The sequence below is a fragment of the Corvus moneduloides genome, chromosome 14, assembly GCF_009650955.1.
Source record: "Corvus moneduloides isolate bCorMon1 chromosome 14, bCorMon1.pri, whole genome shotgun sequence".
Classification (NCBI taxonomy): Eukaryota; Metazoa; Chordata; class Aves; order Passeriformes; family Corvidae; genus Corvus; species Corvus moneduloides.
Window position 1 is genome coordinate 16,613,687 of NC_045489.1, and position 15,236 is coordinate 16,628,922.

At 42.3% G+C, this 15,236-nt stretch overlaps 2 protein-coding genes across 6 annotated transcripts in view; both read left to right on the forward strand.

Moving 5' to 3' along the window:
- LOC116450958 (rho-related GTP-binding protein RhoG-like) lies at positions 1-10,589 on the forward strand. 2 transcript variants are annotated; one of them, XM_032123981.1, is made up of 3 exons: positions 1-81; positions 1,152-1,207; positions 6,085-10,589. In XM_032123981.1, the coding sequence occupies exon 3, from the start codon at positions 6,106-6,108 to the stop codon at positions 6,679-6,681; it is 576 nt and encodes a 191-aa protein (XP_031979872.1). In that variant the 5' UTR covers positions 1-81; positions 1,152-1,207; positions 6,085-6,105; the 3' UTR covers positions 6,682-10,589. The 2 variants fall into 2 exon arrangements, with proteins under 2 accessions (XP_031979872.1, XP_031979873.1); XM_032123982.1 differs by lacking the exon at positions 1,152-1,207 and having other exon boundaries at positions 3-81.
- Positions 10,590-10,731: 142 nt separating this feature from the next.
- The window catches only part of TAF1 (TATA-box binding protein associated factor 1), a 29,381-nt gene continuing 24,876 nt past the window's right edge, over positions 10,732-15,236 (forward strand). For 2 of the 4 annotated variants that reach the window (XM_032123950.1, XM_032123951.1), the window contains exons 1-5: positions 10,732-10,857; positions 11,207-11,324; positions 11,922-12,038; positions 12,838-12,957; positions 13,385-13,626. In XM_032123950.1, coding sequence (XP_031979841.1) covers positions 10,732-10,857; positions 11,207-11,324; positions 11,922-12,038; positions 12,838-12,957; positions 13,385-13,626 — 723 coding nt within the window. The remainder of the gene's footprint in view (positions 10,858-11,206; positions 11,325-11,921; positions 12,039-12,837; positions 12,958-13,384; positions 13,627-15,236) is intronic. The other 2 variants (XM_032123952.1, XM_032123953.1) reach the window with 1 other exon arrangement.

Sequence of the window (15,236 nt, forward strand, 5' to 3'; positions counted from 1 at the left end):
GAATCAAGGATGCTTACACTGGATTTCTCATTCATCCTCCAACGTGCTTAACACACCTCTCCACAAAACCTTATGTCTGAGGTACTGTTTGTTTCTTTTGGCCAACAGTAGTGACTAAGGCCTTGTCAGAATCTATGGAAGGTGGGAAGGACATGGTTATTAACTTTTTATGAACTGACTGTGAGTCCCAGGACCTGTGCAAGTTGCTTGTGTCACCCAGGAGGTGAGGTAGTGGGTGTGGGCACAGAACCCTGCAGCCCTGGCTCCTGTTCTTACACCTTTCCTGTGTTCACCATCAGAGGGTCACTTGTGTTCAAATACACGGTCAAGGGTCCCTGTCTTGATGAATCCATGCCTCTGCATGTGGTTGCAGGAGGAAAATCCAAGTTTAATACTCTGCAGCTTTTGATTATGGCAGGATATATGTCACATTCATACACATGAATTTGGATTCGAATATCTACTGAGGTCTTGGGTTTTGGTTCCCGTGAGCTGTGCAGCTGTACCTTGTCAGAGTGTTGTTTCATGAGCTGTGCATCTGTTTCATGAGCTCATGTCCTTTGGAAATACTAATTATCCATTCAATATCTTGGATTCATAGAATTTAAGGTCTTTGATGTTTGGTCACTAATATCACTACTCTCCTATAAAATTTGGAGGATGAGTGCCTGTAGTAAGAGGTTTTTGTGGTTGAGTTGCCCAAATACCTCATGCAGAAGACTTTATTTTCACTGTAGTTTCCTAAGAAATATTGCTTATGTGTGTTTCATCCGTTAAAAAAAAAAATCTTTAAATCAATAAACCAATTTCAGCCTAATTTGACAGAGGTCGAGGTTTTAAAAATATTATAAAGGTTTTGAGGGATTTCTTCTGTTTCCTAGAAATAACTTTTTGCTTTAAAAGGCATGAAGGGCATTCTACCATTGACACTGAAGGAACAATCAGTGAGAATTACACTCCTGTTATGTGCTTGGGAGCTGAATTTATAGGCAAAGAGCTCTGGGGAGAGCAAGCTTCCTCAGTTCTGTTCATGTGGAGCTCGAGTGGTGGATTGCACAGTTCCTGCTGTGCTGCTGAAATCTGCCTTCCCTTGTGGATTTTTTCCTCCCTCTGCTGCCACTCAGACTGTTGCAGATTTGTTTCTCTTGCAGGTAAATGGCAGGACAGAAGGTGGTGTGAAAACTTTGAGAGGCGCTGAGAAGTCCAAGTAGGTCATTCGTGGCTGAAGGATAGGAGGGATGAGGTCTCCTATTTAACTTTTCCTGCTCTTTCTTGGCACGAATTCTGAAAGCCTGGCACTTCTCCACTCCTTTGGCACTTGCCTAAAACAATGGTCAGTAAGCTGAGCTGTTGTGGGATAGTAACAGAGTCTTGATTAAATTGCTGAGAGCCCCTTTCTCTTCCCTGCTAGGCCTGGTGGGTAAGCTGCACATGTGAATTAACTCCTTTGCATGGGTGAGGATGGTGTGATATATTTAGAACTGCCCAATCCACCCAGTCCTTTGTTGAAAGTTCCTGCCTGACTTCACGTTTCAGGCAGACAGAGTGAATCGTCTCTGATCTAGTTTTTATTACTGAAAGATGAGCAATTAAATCATTTAGATTTCTTAACTTCTGCCTGCCCCTGGTAAAGCAGGATCTGGTTCTCCAAAACAGTGAGGGCTTGATGAAATGTGATGGCTGAGCAGAACAACACAGCTCAGTACAGCTGATTTCAGCTGAACTCCTAGAGAATTTTCTGCTCAATTTTGGCCAAAATGGGCCCCTATCTAAACTGTAAAGAGAGAAGTGAAAGACCTGACAAGCTCAGTGAGAGTGAGTTTATCAAAGAGCAATATCGAAGTTAAAATCCGCCTAACAAAGAGGCATCTGATGTTAACAGAGCAAAGGTAGAGGCATATCCTGCTAAGAAGTAGTTCTGCAAAGAGTTTTTAGAAGTGCAGGAAGTATGAAAAGCATAAATCTAGAAAGCTACAGAAGAATTCAGGTTCCTGTTTTCTGTCTGTTTTCTGTCACTGTATTCTCCCTCGCTCAGCAGACAGGGAACTTCCCTTCGAAGTGAAGATCTAGAAGTTGTTTCTCTCCCACAAAAAAATTTTGATGCAACATGAAGTTACTCTGTGTGAGTGTTCCAAGTAATGAATTACCCCAACAAATGTTCGTCAGGAGAGCCAACTGTCCACGTTAATGATACCAGAAAATGCTTAATTAGGTCAGAACAGGAGCAGCTCCTCAGATGATGTCTTGACATGTTGATTGAAATCTTGCACATTCCAGAGGAAGTGCCAGGTGTGCAGGCAGTGAAGTCAGACTTAGCAGCATCTTCAGAGAAGGAAACTTACTCCAACAGGGAATGCCAGTTTTCTAATTCAAAGTAATTGATGGACAAGATAGAAATAACTCTTATCTGCATATTTTTGCACAACACTTCTGCGTGGGGTGATTTGGTGAGGTTTCTTGGGTGGGCTTTTTTTGTGTTTTTTTTTTTTGGTTTGGTTTTTTTTTTTTTTTTTTTTTTTTTTTTTTTTTTTTGTTGTTGCTTTTAAAAAATTATCATTTAATTTTGAAAATTATTCTGCTGCAACTGCTAGAACCTCAACTGTAATAAAAGTCCTTTCTCTGGCAGGACTAAACCACCTGGATTACCTCTCACTACTTTGGATTTTCCGTTCACTTGTTTCTCTTGCTGCGTAACCTTTCAACTTGGCTTTGAACTTTGTGCCCAGCTTTCTGTTTCTAAATTGGTTTTTTTTTGATGTGTTGATGCGTTAATCTGTATTTTTCTCTTTTTCAATTCTTTTTACTTGTTGTATGTGGAGTTTTTATTTCTAAAGTTTCCCCAAAAATTCTTTTGGAGGTCACCAAAAAAACCCCAAACAAACCCTAAACCAATTTTCTTCCTCTTGGTACTGTTTGTTGGTAATTTTGTTTTTGGAGTATGGGGATTTTTTTCAATATATATTTATATTTAGATAGCATCCAGTGCCAACTTCAAGAGTGCTTTAGAAATACGAAGAATTTTCCATGCAAATTCGAACCCCAGCTTTTTACTGTCTTATGAGAGTTTTATTGCTGGGTAAATTGTTTACAAGAAAAACTAAATAGAGACTTCATACATTATAAAGAAAGCAGTACATGGATTTAATAGAAAAGACCTGATGGAGGTAATATTAGTTGGCTTGGTTGTGACTTAAATTAAAAAACTCTTTGTCTTCCATATATAAATCTTTAACCAAACTACCCTTGTTAACAAGATAGTTTTCTGGAGTCAGGTAGCTTCTTTCTACTCTTTATTTTTTGATAATTTATCTAAATTTTGTGTTTCAATACAAATAATGTGTATCCTGGTGTGTGTTTGTTTTTCTGTATTGCATATGCCACACACGATTCCTTTCAGCTCAGACAACCTCCTTTAAAGGAGCCCTTCAGAGAATCATACTTAAAAGCCTACAAGCTCTTTAGTTGTGTTTGTGTAGTTAATACTTTGCCCAATGCTTTGGCAGCTTTGCATGGAGTTATTTCCCATTGCAAATGTTGCTCTTGTAAAATCCGAGCTTTAGTGAGGTTATTCAAGGTATTAGTGCTGTGAAAAGAGCATTCATGTTTCAGGCTTTTTTTGTTACTTTATTAGCGATTTCCGAATTGAAACTGTAATGAGCTCTTAAATAAAACCCCAACAAAGTAATCTTTGAGTAACACAGTTTCATTAGACATTTTGAATCAGGTTGTGTTATCTGTGGATGCTCTGGGATACACTGGCCTTGGAGTTGATCCATTTAGGAAGCTGCTTGTGCTGCCTGACAGTGCTGGTGTGATGACCTCCAGCCAGTGCCGGTCATGTGCAGGCTGGGGTGCAGTTTGGGGACACCCTGTCATTCTGTGCAGAGCTCTGGACTGAAGTGCATAGAGATTTAAGAGGTGTAAGTCCTTGGAGGAGCTTGTTTGGGTTTTAAAGAGAGATCTGTTTGCAAGTGTTTGCAATTTTTTTTATTTTAGAAACTAGGAGTTGGGCATGTAAAAGGCTTTGTGTATCTCGTTCTTGAGTCATGAGACTTTTGTTGCTGACTTAGTTCTGCTATCTGTGTGATGTCACTTGCTACTGACTGATTGAAATGAGTTATCTGTTGCACAGATAGTTCATTTGGGAAAAAACCTTTGCTCTGGAAGCAGTGGTGTTGGTCACCACTAGGGTTTGTGCACAGCATGTTCTGGTACTTCAGGGGTTTGATGTAAGTGCAGGAATGGGCTTTAAAACCTTCCCTGTGTGCTGCAGTCCAGGCTTTGGCAGCAATAGCAGCATAAGGTGATTCATTCCCACCATGTGCAGCCACTGGGGTTTCTGTAGTGTCTGTGTACATACATTGATACTTCCTTAGGCACTGTGTGTCGTAGTGACCAGTCAGTGTCACTCCAGTAGCCTGTTGCAGCTTTGTGCCAAAGCTCCAGGTAGCCTGTTTTCACTTAGTTCAGAAGAATCATGTGTGCTCCCAGTGAGAATGTGGATGCAGATAAAGACTTTGTCTAAAAGGGCAAAGCTGAGACTTAAATGGGAATGAATTGTTGATTTGTTTGGGTGGTCTTGAAGAGGAAGTTGCTCATTTTCCTATATTCCCTTTGCTACTTTGATGGTGTTGGAGCTGAGATCTTTCTGGAATATGCAATCAAAATAGTTTAGGTTGGAAGGAACCTTTCAACCACCCTGCAGTGAGCGGGGACATCTTCAACAAGATCAGGTTGCTCAGGGCTTCAGGCAGCCTGGCCTTGAGTGTTTCCAGGGATGGGGCAGCCACAGTTTCTCTGGGCAGCCTGTGCCAGTGTTTCCCCACCCTCACCGTAAATAAATTCTACCTTCTATCTAATCTAAATCAATCTTTTCCTAGTTTAAAGCCGTTACCCCATGTTCTATCGTAACAGTCCCTGCTAAAAAGTTCTTCCCACTATTCTCTTCTGTTTGAAGCAGGTATTTTCTGCTGGTTGCAAATGGAGGATTACTGATAGTACCTCAAAGGCATTTGGGTGAGAAGGCAGATGCAAGTTTCTTCTTGTTCAGGCTAGCAGTGGAAGCTCCAGCACACAAGAAATGTACAACAAATGACTGCTTGTAGTTAGTTCCATGCTATTTTCAAACTTCTTGCTGTTCATGTGATGACAGTTTAAAATTAATTGTGTTTTAGACTGTATCAGTTTGACTGTCAAACCTACTCTTCACATATCAGGAAAGGAATATGAAAAACCTCTAAGCATCAAGTATCTCCTGCATAACAATTTCCCAGGAGAGCTGTTTGACTGCTGATCTTTTAGGGCATGTATTTTTCTCATGCTCATTATTTAGAGGACACCAAGTAGCTCAAGCCTATTAAGTCCTGCTTGTTCTGTCAGTGATTAGTGAGAGTAATCTGTTCTTGGCTTCTTTAGAAAAATTCTTTATGGATTCTAATCTATCACTGGTTCCTATGGCTAGTTATATTTCAAAGAACAGCTTTTCTTGAACATGCTACTTTCTGAACCTTTTATCTGGTGTCCTCTAAATAATGTAGTTTGTTCAGGACTGATTGATCTGAGTGTAGTGAATTATTATTGTAAACCGTAGCAGTGCAGCCCAGAAATTAATGTCTTGATTTTATTTATAACTTTTGGACCTTTCTTTGTGGTAAACGGTTTAGGCAGTGGACTGGGTAGACAAGTGTGAGTGTTGGAGTGTGTTTATGTGTACAGAGGTGGATGTGTGAACCTACAAACCATGGAGTATCTTGTTACTGGGTCACAATCCCTTTCCACTTGCAGGTGCCTCTAAGGACTTGTCCTTTCGCCTGTGGGAAACAGTCTGGCAGTAAGGCAAGACTGTGGGAATTTGGCTAATTTGTACTTACACGGTTGGAATGCAGCCAATTGTCACTTAGCTCTCAACTCATTGCATCTCCATTTCACTATTGTCTTTCTAGCCCCGAGCTCTTCAGAATGGCTTGAGACGCTGAATGTGATAAGAAATGGTCAGCTATATTAGAAACACTTGGTAAAGCTTCTGTTTAAAATGCCCACCACTGAGTGTGCTTTGCCTAACTCCTCTCTTCTTGCTTTGTGCAGGACTCTGTTTCTGGGTGAAGAATGCAGACTATAAAGTGCGTGGTTGTCGGAGATGGCGCGGTGGGAAAAACTTGTCTCCTCATCAGCTACACCACCAATGCCTTCCCAGAAGAGTACATCCCTACTGTGTTTGACAACTACAGTGCCCAGATGACTGTGGATGGCCGGACAGTCAGCCTGAATCTCTGGGACACTGCGGGCCAGGAGGAGTACGACCGCCTGCGCACGCTCTCCTATCCCCAAACTAACGTCTTCATCATCTGTTTCTCCATTGGCAGCCCCTCCTCCTATGCAAATGTGAGGCACAAATGGCACCCTGAAGTTTCTCACCACTGTCCAAATGTTCCCATCCTTTTAGTGGGCACGAAGAGAGACTTGAGAAGTGACCTGGAAACGGTTAAAAAGTTGAAAGAGCAGAGCTTGGCTCCCACTACCCCGCAGCAGGGGACTTCACTGGCTAAACAAATTGGAGCAGTCAAATATTTGGAGTGCTCTGCATTGAATCAGGAGGGTGTTCGGGAGGTGTTTGCTGAAGCTGTCCGTGCAGTTCTGTATCCTGTGACAAAGAAGAACACACGAAAATGTGTCTTACTGTAGTCGCCTTGGGTGATGGATGTTGGAAGTTGACTAGAATCTTGGAGGGCTTTTTAACGAGTTAAATTGAAGATTTGCATCTTGCACTAACAGCTCTAAGCAGAAATGGTTTATACAATGAATATTCTTGCAGTCTTACTGCTTCAGGGAAACTGAAACAGAAAAGGTTTTTTTTCCAACTGAGAGGTCAAATACCTACTTTATTTCTAAAGTTCCAGTCTCCAGCTTCTCCAGGGATCACTTGATTATTTTAGTGGAGGAAAATAAAAGAGGAGACATCTTTGAAGCCACTTCTTTACTAGATAGCTATCAATTACTAGATTTGCTGAAAAGCACAAATTCTTTGCTTTAAGTGTAGCTGCTGCTTTTCCCATCCTTTATTTACTGATTGAATTTGTTTTACAGACAGAAGTCTGGCTGTCCAGTTGTTTTGTCAATTTAAAGCTTGAAAACAATTTGTTTACTTGCAAAAATGCCTGAAATATTAGTGAGATTCACCTTATAGTGAACCATGATTGATTGTATGAAGAGTTAGCATAAGGCATGGTTAATGCAATGAGCAAGACCCAGGGAATACCTGCAATGATTTATTAATAGAAGCAGGAGCTGATTTCTCCTTATGTAAAGTACTTAGAATAATGATGACTCACTCAAATGAGTGCTTTTCATAGTTTTGAGGTGGAGAAGTGGAAGAGTAGTTTAGATCCAAGTCTTCCATTAATCTTCTAAACTTAGATTTTTTTTCACTGTCCCAAGAGATTTTGCACCCCGAGAATAAAGTTTTTACAGTTACCTTCTCAGGCTGACTGAGGTATTTGGGATGATCAAAATGAGATTTTCAGTGTAATCCCTTTGAGGAATCCCAGAGACTTGACAGCAGCCTGTTCACTCTTGAGGAGTTAATTGCTTCAATTCTTAACGTTCTTGGGGCCACCATCTGAGATTTTTATGGCAAATTCCTTCGTTGTTTTTCTGTGAGAAGACTGACAGAAAATGTGGAGATTCTGTTTACAGGAACCCGTGCTTCTTCCTGTTTTCAGTTCAGTCTGTCATGGTTAGCCCGTCACTGGATAGGATTACCTGGGCAGTTTTTTCCTCTCCTGGATGCTCAGTTATTATAAACTCTTTTTAACTGAAATTCTATTTACATACTTTTTAACCTTCTTTAGCAGCTCTAGTAAGTGGCAGCTGGCTTTTATTTTCAGGATGTGCACTGTTCTTTATGTGTGGTTCCGGGACCAGCTGAGGAGTGAGCGCATGAGCCCTTCCTTAGACTCAACCTTCCAGCTCCGTGGTATGAAAGCAGCATGCTTCAAAGATACTTTGTGTGAAACCACTGGTGCTGGACTGGGCTTTGTTGTCTGAAGTTGACAGTGCTGTCTTTGTCTGGCTGCAGCCTCAATTGGTCATTCAGAACTTGCTTTCTTGTGATTCCCACACATGCAAAACTGCACTGGTGTATATACCCTGGTCAGAAAAAAAAGTGCCTCATTTTAGCAAGATAACAGAAAAAACATCAACAAGGTTATTAGGGATCTTGTGTTAATTTGACCTTGCTTTATCTGATGCTGGCAAAAATACCAGGTGGATAGAAACGTTCGTATTTGTGCCCTAATTCCACTATTTGGATAGAAATGTTCGTATTTGTGCCCTAATTCCACAGTTTGGATAGAAATGTTCGTATTTGTGCCCCAATTCCACTATTTGAAGAGGATGTGCCTTTCTTCAGCTGGTGTAACTGATGCTGACACTAACTGCAGTTTTTTTAATCTGAGATGTTCTCATTTTGGTGCTGCTTTAGCCAATTGCAACCCACAGATTATAAACTGCAGTTAATCCAAACCCTGGTACCTGTGGTTAGTGAACCAACACAGGGTTCCAAACGCTGAGCACAGGCGGTACCAAAACACCCGTTCTGCAGGATGTTTGCAGAAGCCTACAGACTCTGCATATTTTTCTTCACCAAGTGCCATTGCCTGGAGTGTCTTTGTGTCTCTTGCACTTGCAGAGGAAGTGCTGTTCCAGATGTGGTTCCCACTGTAGTGCCCTGAAGGCTGTGAGGGTGTAGAGAATTCACTGAGATAACCTCTACTTACCACGTTCTGCCTTTGCTTTAGCTGTAGGCCTGTAGTGTAGGCTGGACTTGCAGGCAGCAATTAACTCTGTGCCTTGTAATTCAAGATTATTTTCTGTAGGTAAATTTCAGTAACTGAGTAAATAGACTTTATCATGTTTAAAATGTATTTATTTAAGCCAGTGCACATGGTTTGTTTTAATGCTGGTCAGACCTAAATCAACTGTCTAGTGACCCCGGTGCAAGCCCATAACCTTTGCTTTATTCAGAAATGTACTTTAAAAAGTCTGTGATATGTTTGAACTAGTCTTAAGAAGTGCCTGAAATTGAAAGTCTACTTTTTTTTTTTTTTTTGCTACATATATTTGCAGTTTTGTACTGAAGCTACTACTGTTTTTAAAAGTTTTTACTTTTTTACATGCTGAAATCTTTTAATCCTGTGTCTTTTGTGGTTATTCCTAACTGGATTACAAGCATTTTGTGGAGGAGAAATCTTGTGAGCAAGTATTATTGCACAACCCCTGCCCCTACATTTCTGTAGGCTCACAAGCAGCCATCCTGGTGTGAACTGGAAGAGAGTACAGTGAGATAAAATTCAACTGCTTAATCAATTTCTTTGATTTGGTTACACTGTTGATTACATTATGCCAGAACACCTTATCCCCACTTAGATTACTTAATAAATGGATTGCACAACAGTACTGAGGAGAATAACGCAACAGTGATGAAAATGAGCAGAGAGGGAACTTTGAACCATCAGACTTTTTACTGGCTTTGGAGTACCTAGTTATTTAGATGCTTTGTATTTCTATCACCTTCTGACAGGAGTAAAAGTCCTGGCTTGTAGCTGGTTTCCTCCAGCCTCTGCTTTTCATGAGGATGAGCTTCAGGACAAATCCAACGAGCTTCTCCATTCAGTGGGTATTCTCCTTTTGTGGTTTTCCTTCCTTTTCTTCCCCCTAAAATTCTTGGTGCCTTTTATTGTAAGTAGTCTAGTGCTTCAGTTTACAATCAGTTCTGTTTCTCCCAAGCTTTATTTTTCTTTTGTGGGCAGTTGACAAATACAGACTTCACATAATCCCATGGCTGGATTTTGTCTTGTTTTGGGAGGTCAGAAAACCCAGTTAGGCTGTGTGGGTTTCCTGAACTGTTCAAGGTCCTTTGGTTTGTTACTGAATAGAGATGCAATGTGTGTATCTTAATTCACAGAAGAGACTCACTGTGAAGACACAGATGTTAACCTTTGCTTTGTGAATGATTTCTGAACTACTTGGGTTTTTTTTTTTAAATACAGCTGAAGCTGAGCAGTTCAGGAATTTTGTGTCCAAAGGATGTTAATGAGATGTGCTTAGATGTGGAAATGCTTTCTTCAGTTTACAGCTCTAGCTATTTCTATGAAATTTAAACTAGAAGAACCTCCCCGCGCTTTGTCTCCGGGTGCTAAACCTCACTCTGTAGAAACCTTGGTGCTGCTTGGGCTGATCCCGAGAGTGGATGGATCTCAGGGGGGTCCCGACTCCCGGAGTGGGCAGCAAGGACCACCCATCAGCAGTGGAAGCCCAAGACTCTGAAGTGTGGTACTGATACATACACTGGCAACTTGATTTTATGCTATAAAATGATTTGTATTACATCTAACAGTTTTAAAGGAATTTTTTTTTTCTTTTTTTTAAAAAATAAATTATGCATAATTACATTGTAATAAACCTTTCCTCACCTCTCTGGCTGTCGCATTAATTCGCCCTGCTGTTTGTACCGCACCTGTGCTCAAGGCAGCTCTTTCCTGTGGAAAGCCAGACCCCGATTCCTCGAGGCAATAAAGGAATTTTTGGGAAGGGCGGAGCGTCTGCGCTTCCTTGCTGCGCCGCGGGGCGGGGCCGCGCGGGGGCGCTGTGGGCGGGCGCCGGGCCCGGGGCCGCTCCCGCCGCCGCTTCCGGCTCCGGGTCGGGCTCGGTGTCCGCGTCGAGGCCGCTGCGGAGATGTCGGACTCGGAGAGCGAGGAGGAGGCGGACGGCGGCCGCGCCGAGCCCTTCTCCCTGGCCGGGTTCCTCTTCGGCAACATCAATGAGGCGGGGCAGCTGGAAGGGGACAGCGTCCTCGACAAGGTAGGGCCGTATCGCTCCGGGAAGGCACCGCGGGCAGAGGGACGGCGTGAACCGGGGTGCTTGGGGCGAGCCGGGATGTACCGGGGTTGTTCGGGGTGACCTGGTGTGTGCTGGGATGTCCGGGGACGACCCGGGTGTGCCAGGGTGACCCGGGTGTCTGGGGGTGAAGCCGGAGTGTCCCGGGGTGCTCGGGGTGTACCGGGATGTGCCGGGATGAGCCAGGGTGTCTCCGGGTGTCCCGGGGTGTCCTGGGGGATGCTCGGGGCAGGCTCCGGGACAGGACCCAGCAGGCGCCCGAGGGGCTCGGCCCGGCCCGGCGGTCGGAGCCTCCCAGCTCTGGTCTCCCCAGGAATCCAAGAAGCACCTGGCCGGGCTGGGCGTGCTGGGGCTGGGCAACCTCATCACCGAGATCACGGCCAGCGAGGAGGAGAGCGCCGAGAGCGAGGGAGCGCACCTGGACGAGGAAGGTTTGGCGCTGGGATAGCTGTGCTTGGGTGGCAGAGGGGCTGCAGGCTCCCAGCTCTTGCCGGAGAGAACAAAATGCACCTGGGCTGTCAGGGTCTGCAGGGGATAGCGCCGTGTTCCCTGGTCAGAGACCCTCTGTCAAAGGCCTTCCCTTCTCCATCTTGCCAAACAGAATCCCACAGTAGTTCCTGATAAATTTTGCACTTGTTCCCTTTAATTTTTTTAAGGGTTTTTTTTTTTCTTGTTTCTCCATGAATAAGTTCAGTCTGTGTTTGGATTAAAGAAGCGTACTTAGCACACAGTATTATAATATCTCTTACTTTTATTTCTGAACTTGTTGAACAGTTTCAGTAGTAAGTGATAGGTGTTCCTTGTGCTAAAGTTGGTTGTTTACCAGTCTTTTAGGGGACATTCAGTGCTATGAGAGCTTTTGATTAGAATGAGGGGAAAAGTACTCTGGTGGGAGATGTTAATCAGATAGTTTTGTTCCTCTAAATAAAGGAAGCATAGCAAAGGATTCATAAGTACTTAGTGAAGTCTGCAGTTACTAATATAAATTAGGATAAAGTTTTGTGTGACGAGCTTTCTTTTCTTCCTAGGCTGGGTTAAGAGCACAGAGGATGCTGTTGATTATTCAGACATCACTGAAGTGGCAGAAGATGAGAGCCGTCGGTACAAGCAGGCGATGGGCAGCCTGCAGCCGGCTCGAAGGCCAGGTAAAGGGGATCAGCATTACAGCTCTGCCTGTAGGAGATGTTCTGGGGCATTGTGCCTTTTCACTCCTTGCTTCAGGAGGCCAATATAAGCTTTTGTGAAATTGTCTTCACTGGATGAAGCCACTGCTTGCTGTCTTCCTCTTTTAAGGAATCAGTTCCTTATCGTAGTCACTGCAGTATTAATATCTCTCTCCTGTTCTATCTTGATTTTTTTTTAAAAGGCTTTCTGCAGAAGACACCTTGGTTCTTTTGTTGTATCTCTGTCTGGCCTAGAATATGTTTTCAAAAATAAGCAGCTTTTCCATTTGAATAGTTGCTGGTGTAAATGCTAAATCTTGGCATATTCTTTAAAGGTGTCTTACACTTAACCTTTCTGGTGACTTATTGTGGTTAGTGGGATATAAAGGTGGTTTGGACTTTTTAGCCCACATTTTTCTTACTTCTCTAGCAGCTTTATTTGTTCTACAAAGTGTGAATAAAAGGATGCGATAGCAGAATATATAAACACATAGGCAAACTGAATAAAAGGAGATCACAGCAGAATGTATATGTACACATAGATTTTAAGTACTTCAGTCATCTTTCTGTCAGTTTGTCTTTGTCCTTCCTTCCCACTGTTTTTTAAATTTACATCTTGCAAATGAATTTCTGCAGGAAGCTGAACTGGTAAGAGTTTTCATCTAGTTACAAGATGAGAATGGTGTCTATGCCATCAGGTTTGAGATAGAATAAATGGAAAGGGTGCCTGGTTTTGTTTCATTATCTGCTTAACACTTGGTCTTGTCTCCTGCCTGGTTAGATGAAGATGAGGATGATTATGATGCTGACTGTGAAGACATCGATTCCAAGCTGATGCCGCCACCACCACCACCTCCAGTACCTGGAAAAAAAGAAGATGAAAAGGACGCAGCTGCCACTGGTGAGTGAGGACTTTCTTCTACTCTCTGGCAATGTGAATGTCTGAAGGAAGCAAACGCTGCTGTGTAGCAGTTCCGCGGCACCACACGTCACCAAAACTCGGTCTGCAGGCTGCATCTGAAGGTGAGTGTTTGTGATGTTGCAGGATTGCCTGAAATCTAGGGTGGAGTGTTGTTTTTCCAGTGACTGTTGAAATACCCATATTGACAATGAAACTGCTTTTTTATCTCATCCTCTCAGTTGTGGCTGGGGAATTCACCTGGAACGCTTAGGATAAAATGAAAGCTTAAACCAGAATGGTACTCAGAACGCCTGCACAGGCTTAATTTTTGCATAACTTGGTATAAACAGTAAATGTGGCACTATGGGGTTGTGCTAGGGGAGAGGGAGGAGACTTGTTTGTTTATGAGGTGCTTGTTCTATTGTAGTATCTGAAGATGGAGACGGTATCATTTTGCCCTCCATCATTGCTCCTTCCTCTGCTGCCTCCGACAAGGTGGATTTCAGCAGCAGCTCTGATTCTGAGTCAGAGATGGGACCTCAAGAAGCCAGGCAGGCAGAATCCAAGGAAGGCAAACTCACACTTCCTCTTGCAGGAATCATGCAGCGAGATGCTACCAAACAGTTGCCAAGTGTTACAGAGCTCTTCCCAGAATTTCGACCGGGCAAGGTATTGTAAGAGATACGTGGAAGAGATGTGTGTCATGTAAGCCCTCTAAATATGCATTGTACAGTAGTTAAGGGTATGTACTAAGCAATCACATAGATGTTCTTGCTCACTTAATACTTTCTTTAGTTTCCTTGTGCTGCTGTTTCCAGATTGCTTTTTATCTAATACTTTTCCTGCTATTTGCAATAATCTCTTAAAAAGTGTCCTATAGATCAAGGTGTGAATGTTTTGCTTTTCTGTAAGACCATAGCACAGGCCTGTTAATTTGATACTTTTGCCAGATGATTAAAAGCCAGTGCTTATCTGTCTGCTTTCTGGATTTTCTGGTAAATATTTGCTCCTCCTTTCATGCTGTTCTGAACTTGGTGTGCTTTTCCTGAAACAGTTTGTGATCTGTATCTTTACTTAATTCTCCCTTGAAACTGCTCTGAGTATAAATTAGAAATCACCTCAAAGCAAGTTGGTTCAAAGAATGGTTGGGTTTTGCACAAAGTGAATTCATTACAATTCTTTCCTAAGTGCTCCCAAATAGAAAATGCAGTTTAGGTATTTCAATAATTATTTTGGAAGTTTTAAAGCTGTCAAGAAGAGAGGAAAGGTAAGAGGAGAAGGACAATGAAGATGAGCTTATAGTTGCCAAACAGATGGTTGTGAACAAGGATAACTTGGTTTTATGTGTGCCTCAGAGGGTTCGTGTAAGGAGCTGAACAATTTGCATAATTAAATGTCACGTTTTAATGATTTAGCTAACCACTGTCTATTGGTAATCTAGGTGAGGCTCTAGCACAGAAGTTTCCCTTCTCAATGTTTTCTAGGCTTTTGCAAACTTGGTGTTTCCTGTGTATCAGTTGGTGTGTTCATTTCTTTGATGCTCAACACGTAATGTCAGAGACTGGCTCAGTGTTGGATGTGCCCAGTGGGTGCAGAAATCAGTGCAAGCAGTTAATGCTGAGCACTTTCCATGATTAAGCACTAGAGCTGGCAAAGTCCTGTAGATTTTGCTATGAGGATGGGTTGATGTGCATGTTAATATAGCATTGTATTTTTGGATGAAACCTCCTAAAATAGCACGTGCAGAAGCAGACTTTTGTGTCCATTTAAACTGTTAGAAGCTTAACTCTGTCTGAGACCTTTGCCCTTCATGACAGGTCATTGGAACTGGATAAAGAGTTCAGAAGGGATCTCTGGGAGTTTTGGGAAGAAGGTTTACATGGATGTAGGCAGAAGTGGACAGAGTGGTCATATAAACATCATTTCCTTTGGGGAGCAGTGTAACAGATTAACAGGGAACATTAATAGGGTGTACCTGCAAATTTTTGGTTCCTGTTTCCTAAATATGCCAGTTAATTTAGAAACAATGTTTTACCTGATTAAAAGAGTTCTTAGAAGAAAAAAAATTTAAGTGCCTAAAAACCAGCAATCATAACCATAGAAGGAATAGAAGAGAAAATTTATCTTTACCCTTAGTGCAGGTTTTGGAGGTACGCAGTACTGGGGAACTACATTATAATGGAAATAAAAATAAGTGTGTTATTTCTGGACTGTATTATTTATCTTTTTGCTTAAGAAATCTCTATATAACTCTCTTTTATCTTGTCTCTTTTGCTGAT

Coding starts and splice junctions, on each gene's coding strand:
- LOC116450958 (XM_032123981.1), top strand. CDS start 6,106: ATGCAGACTATAAAGTGCGTGGTTGTCGGAGATGGCGCGGTGGGAAAA.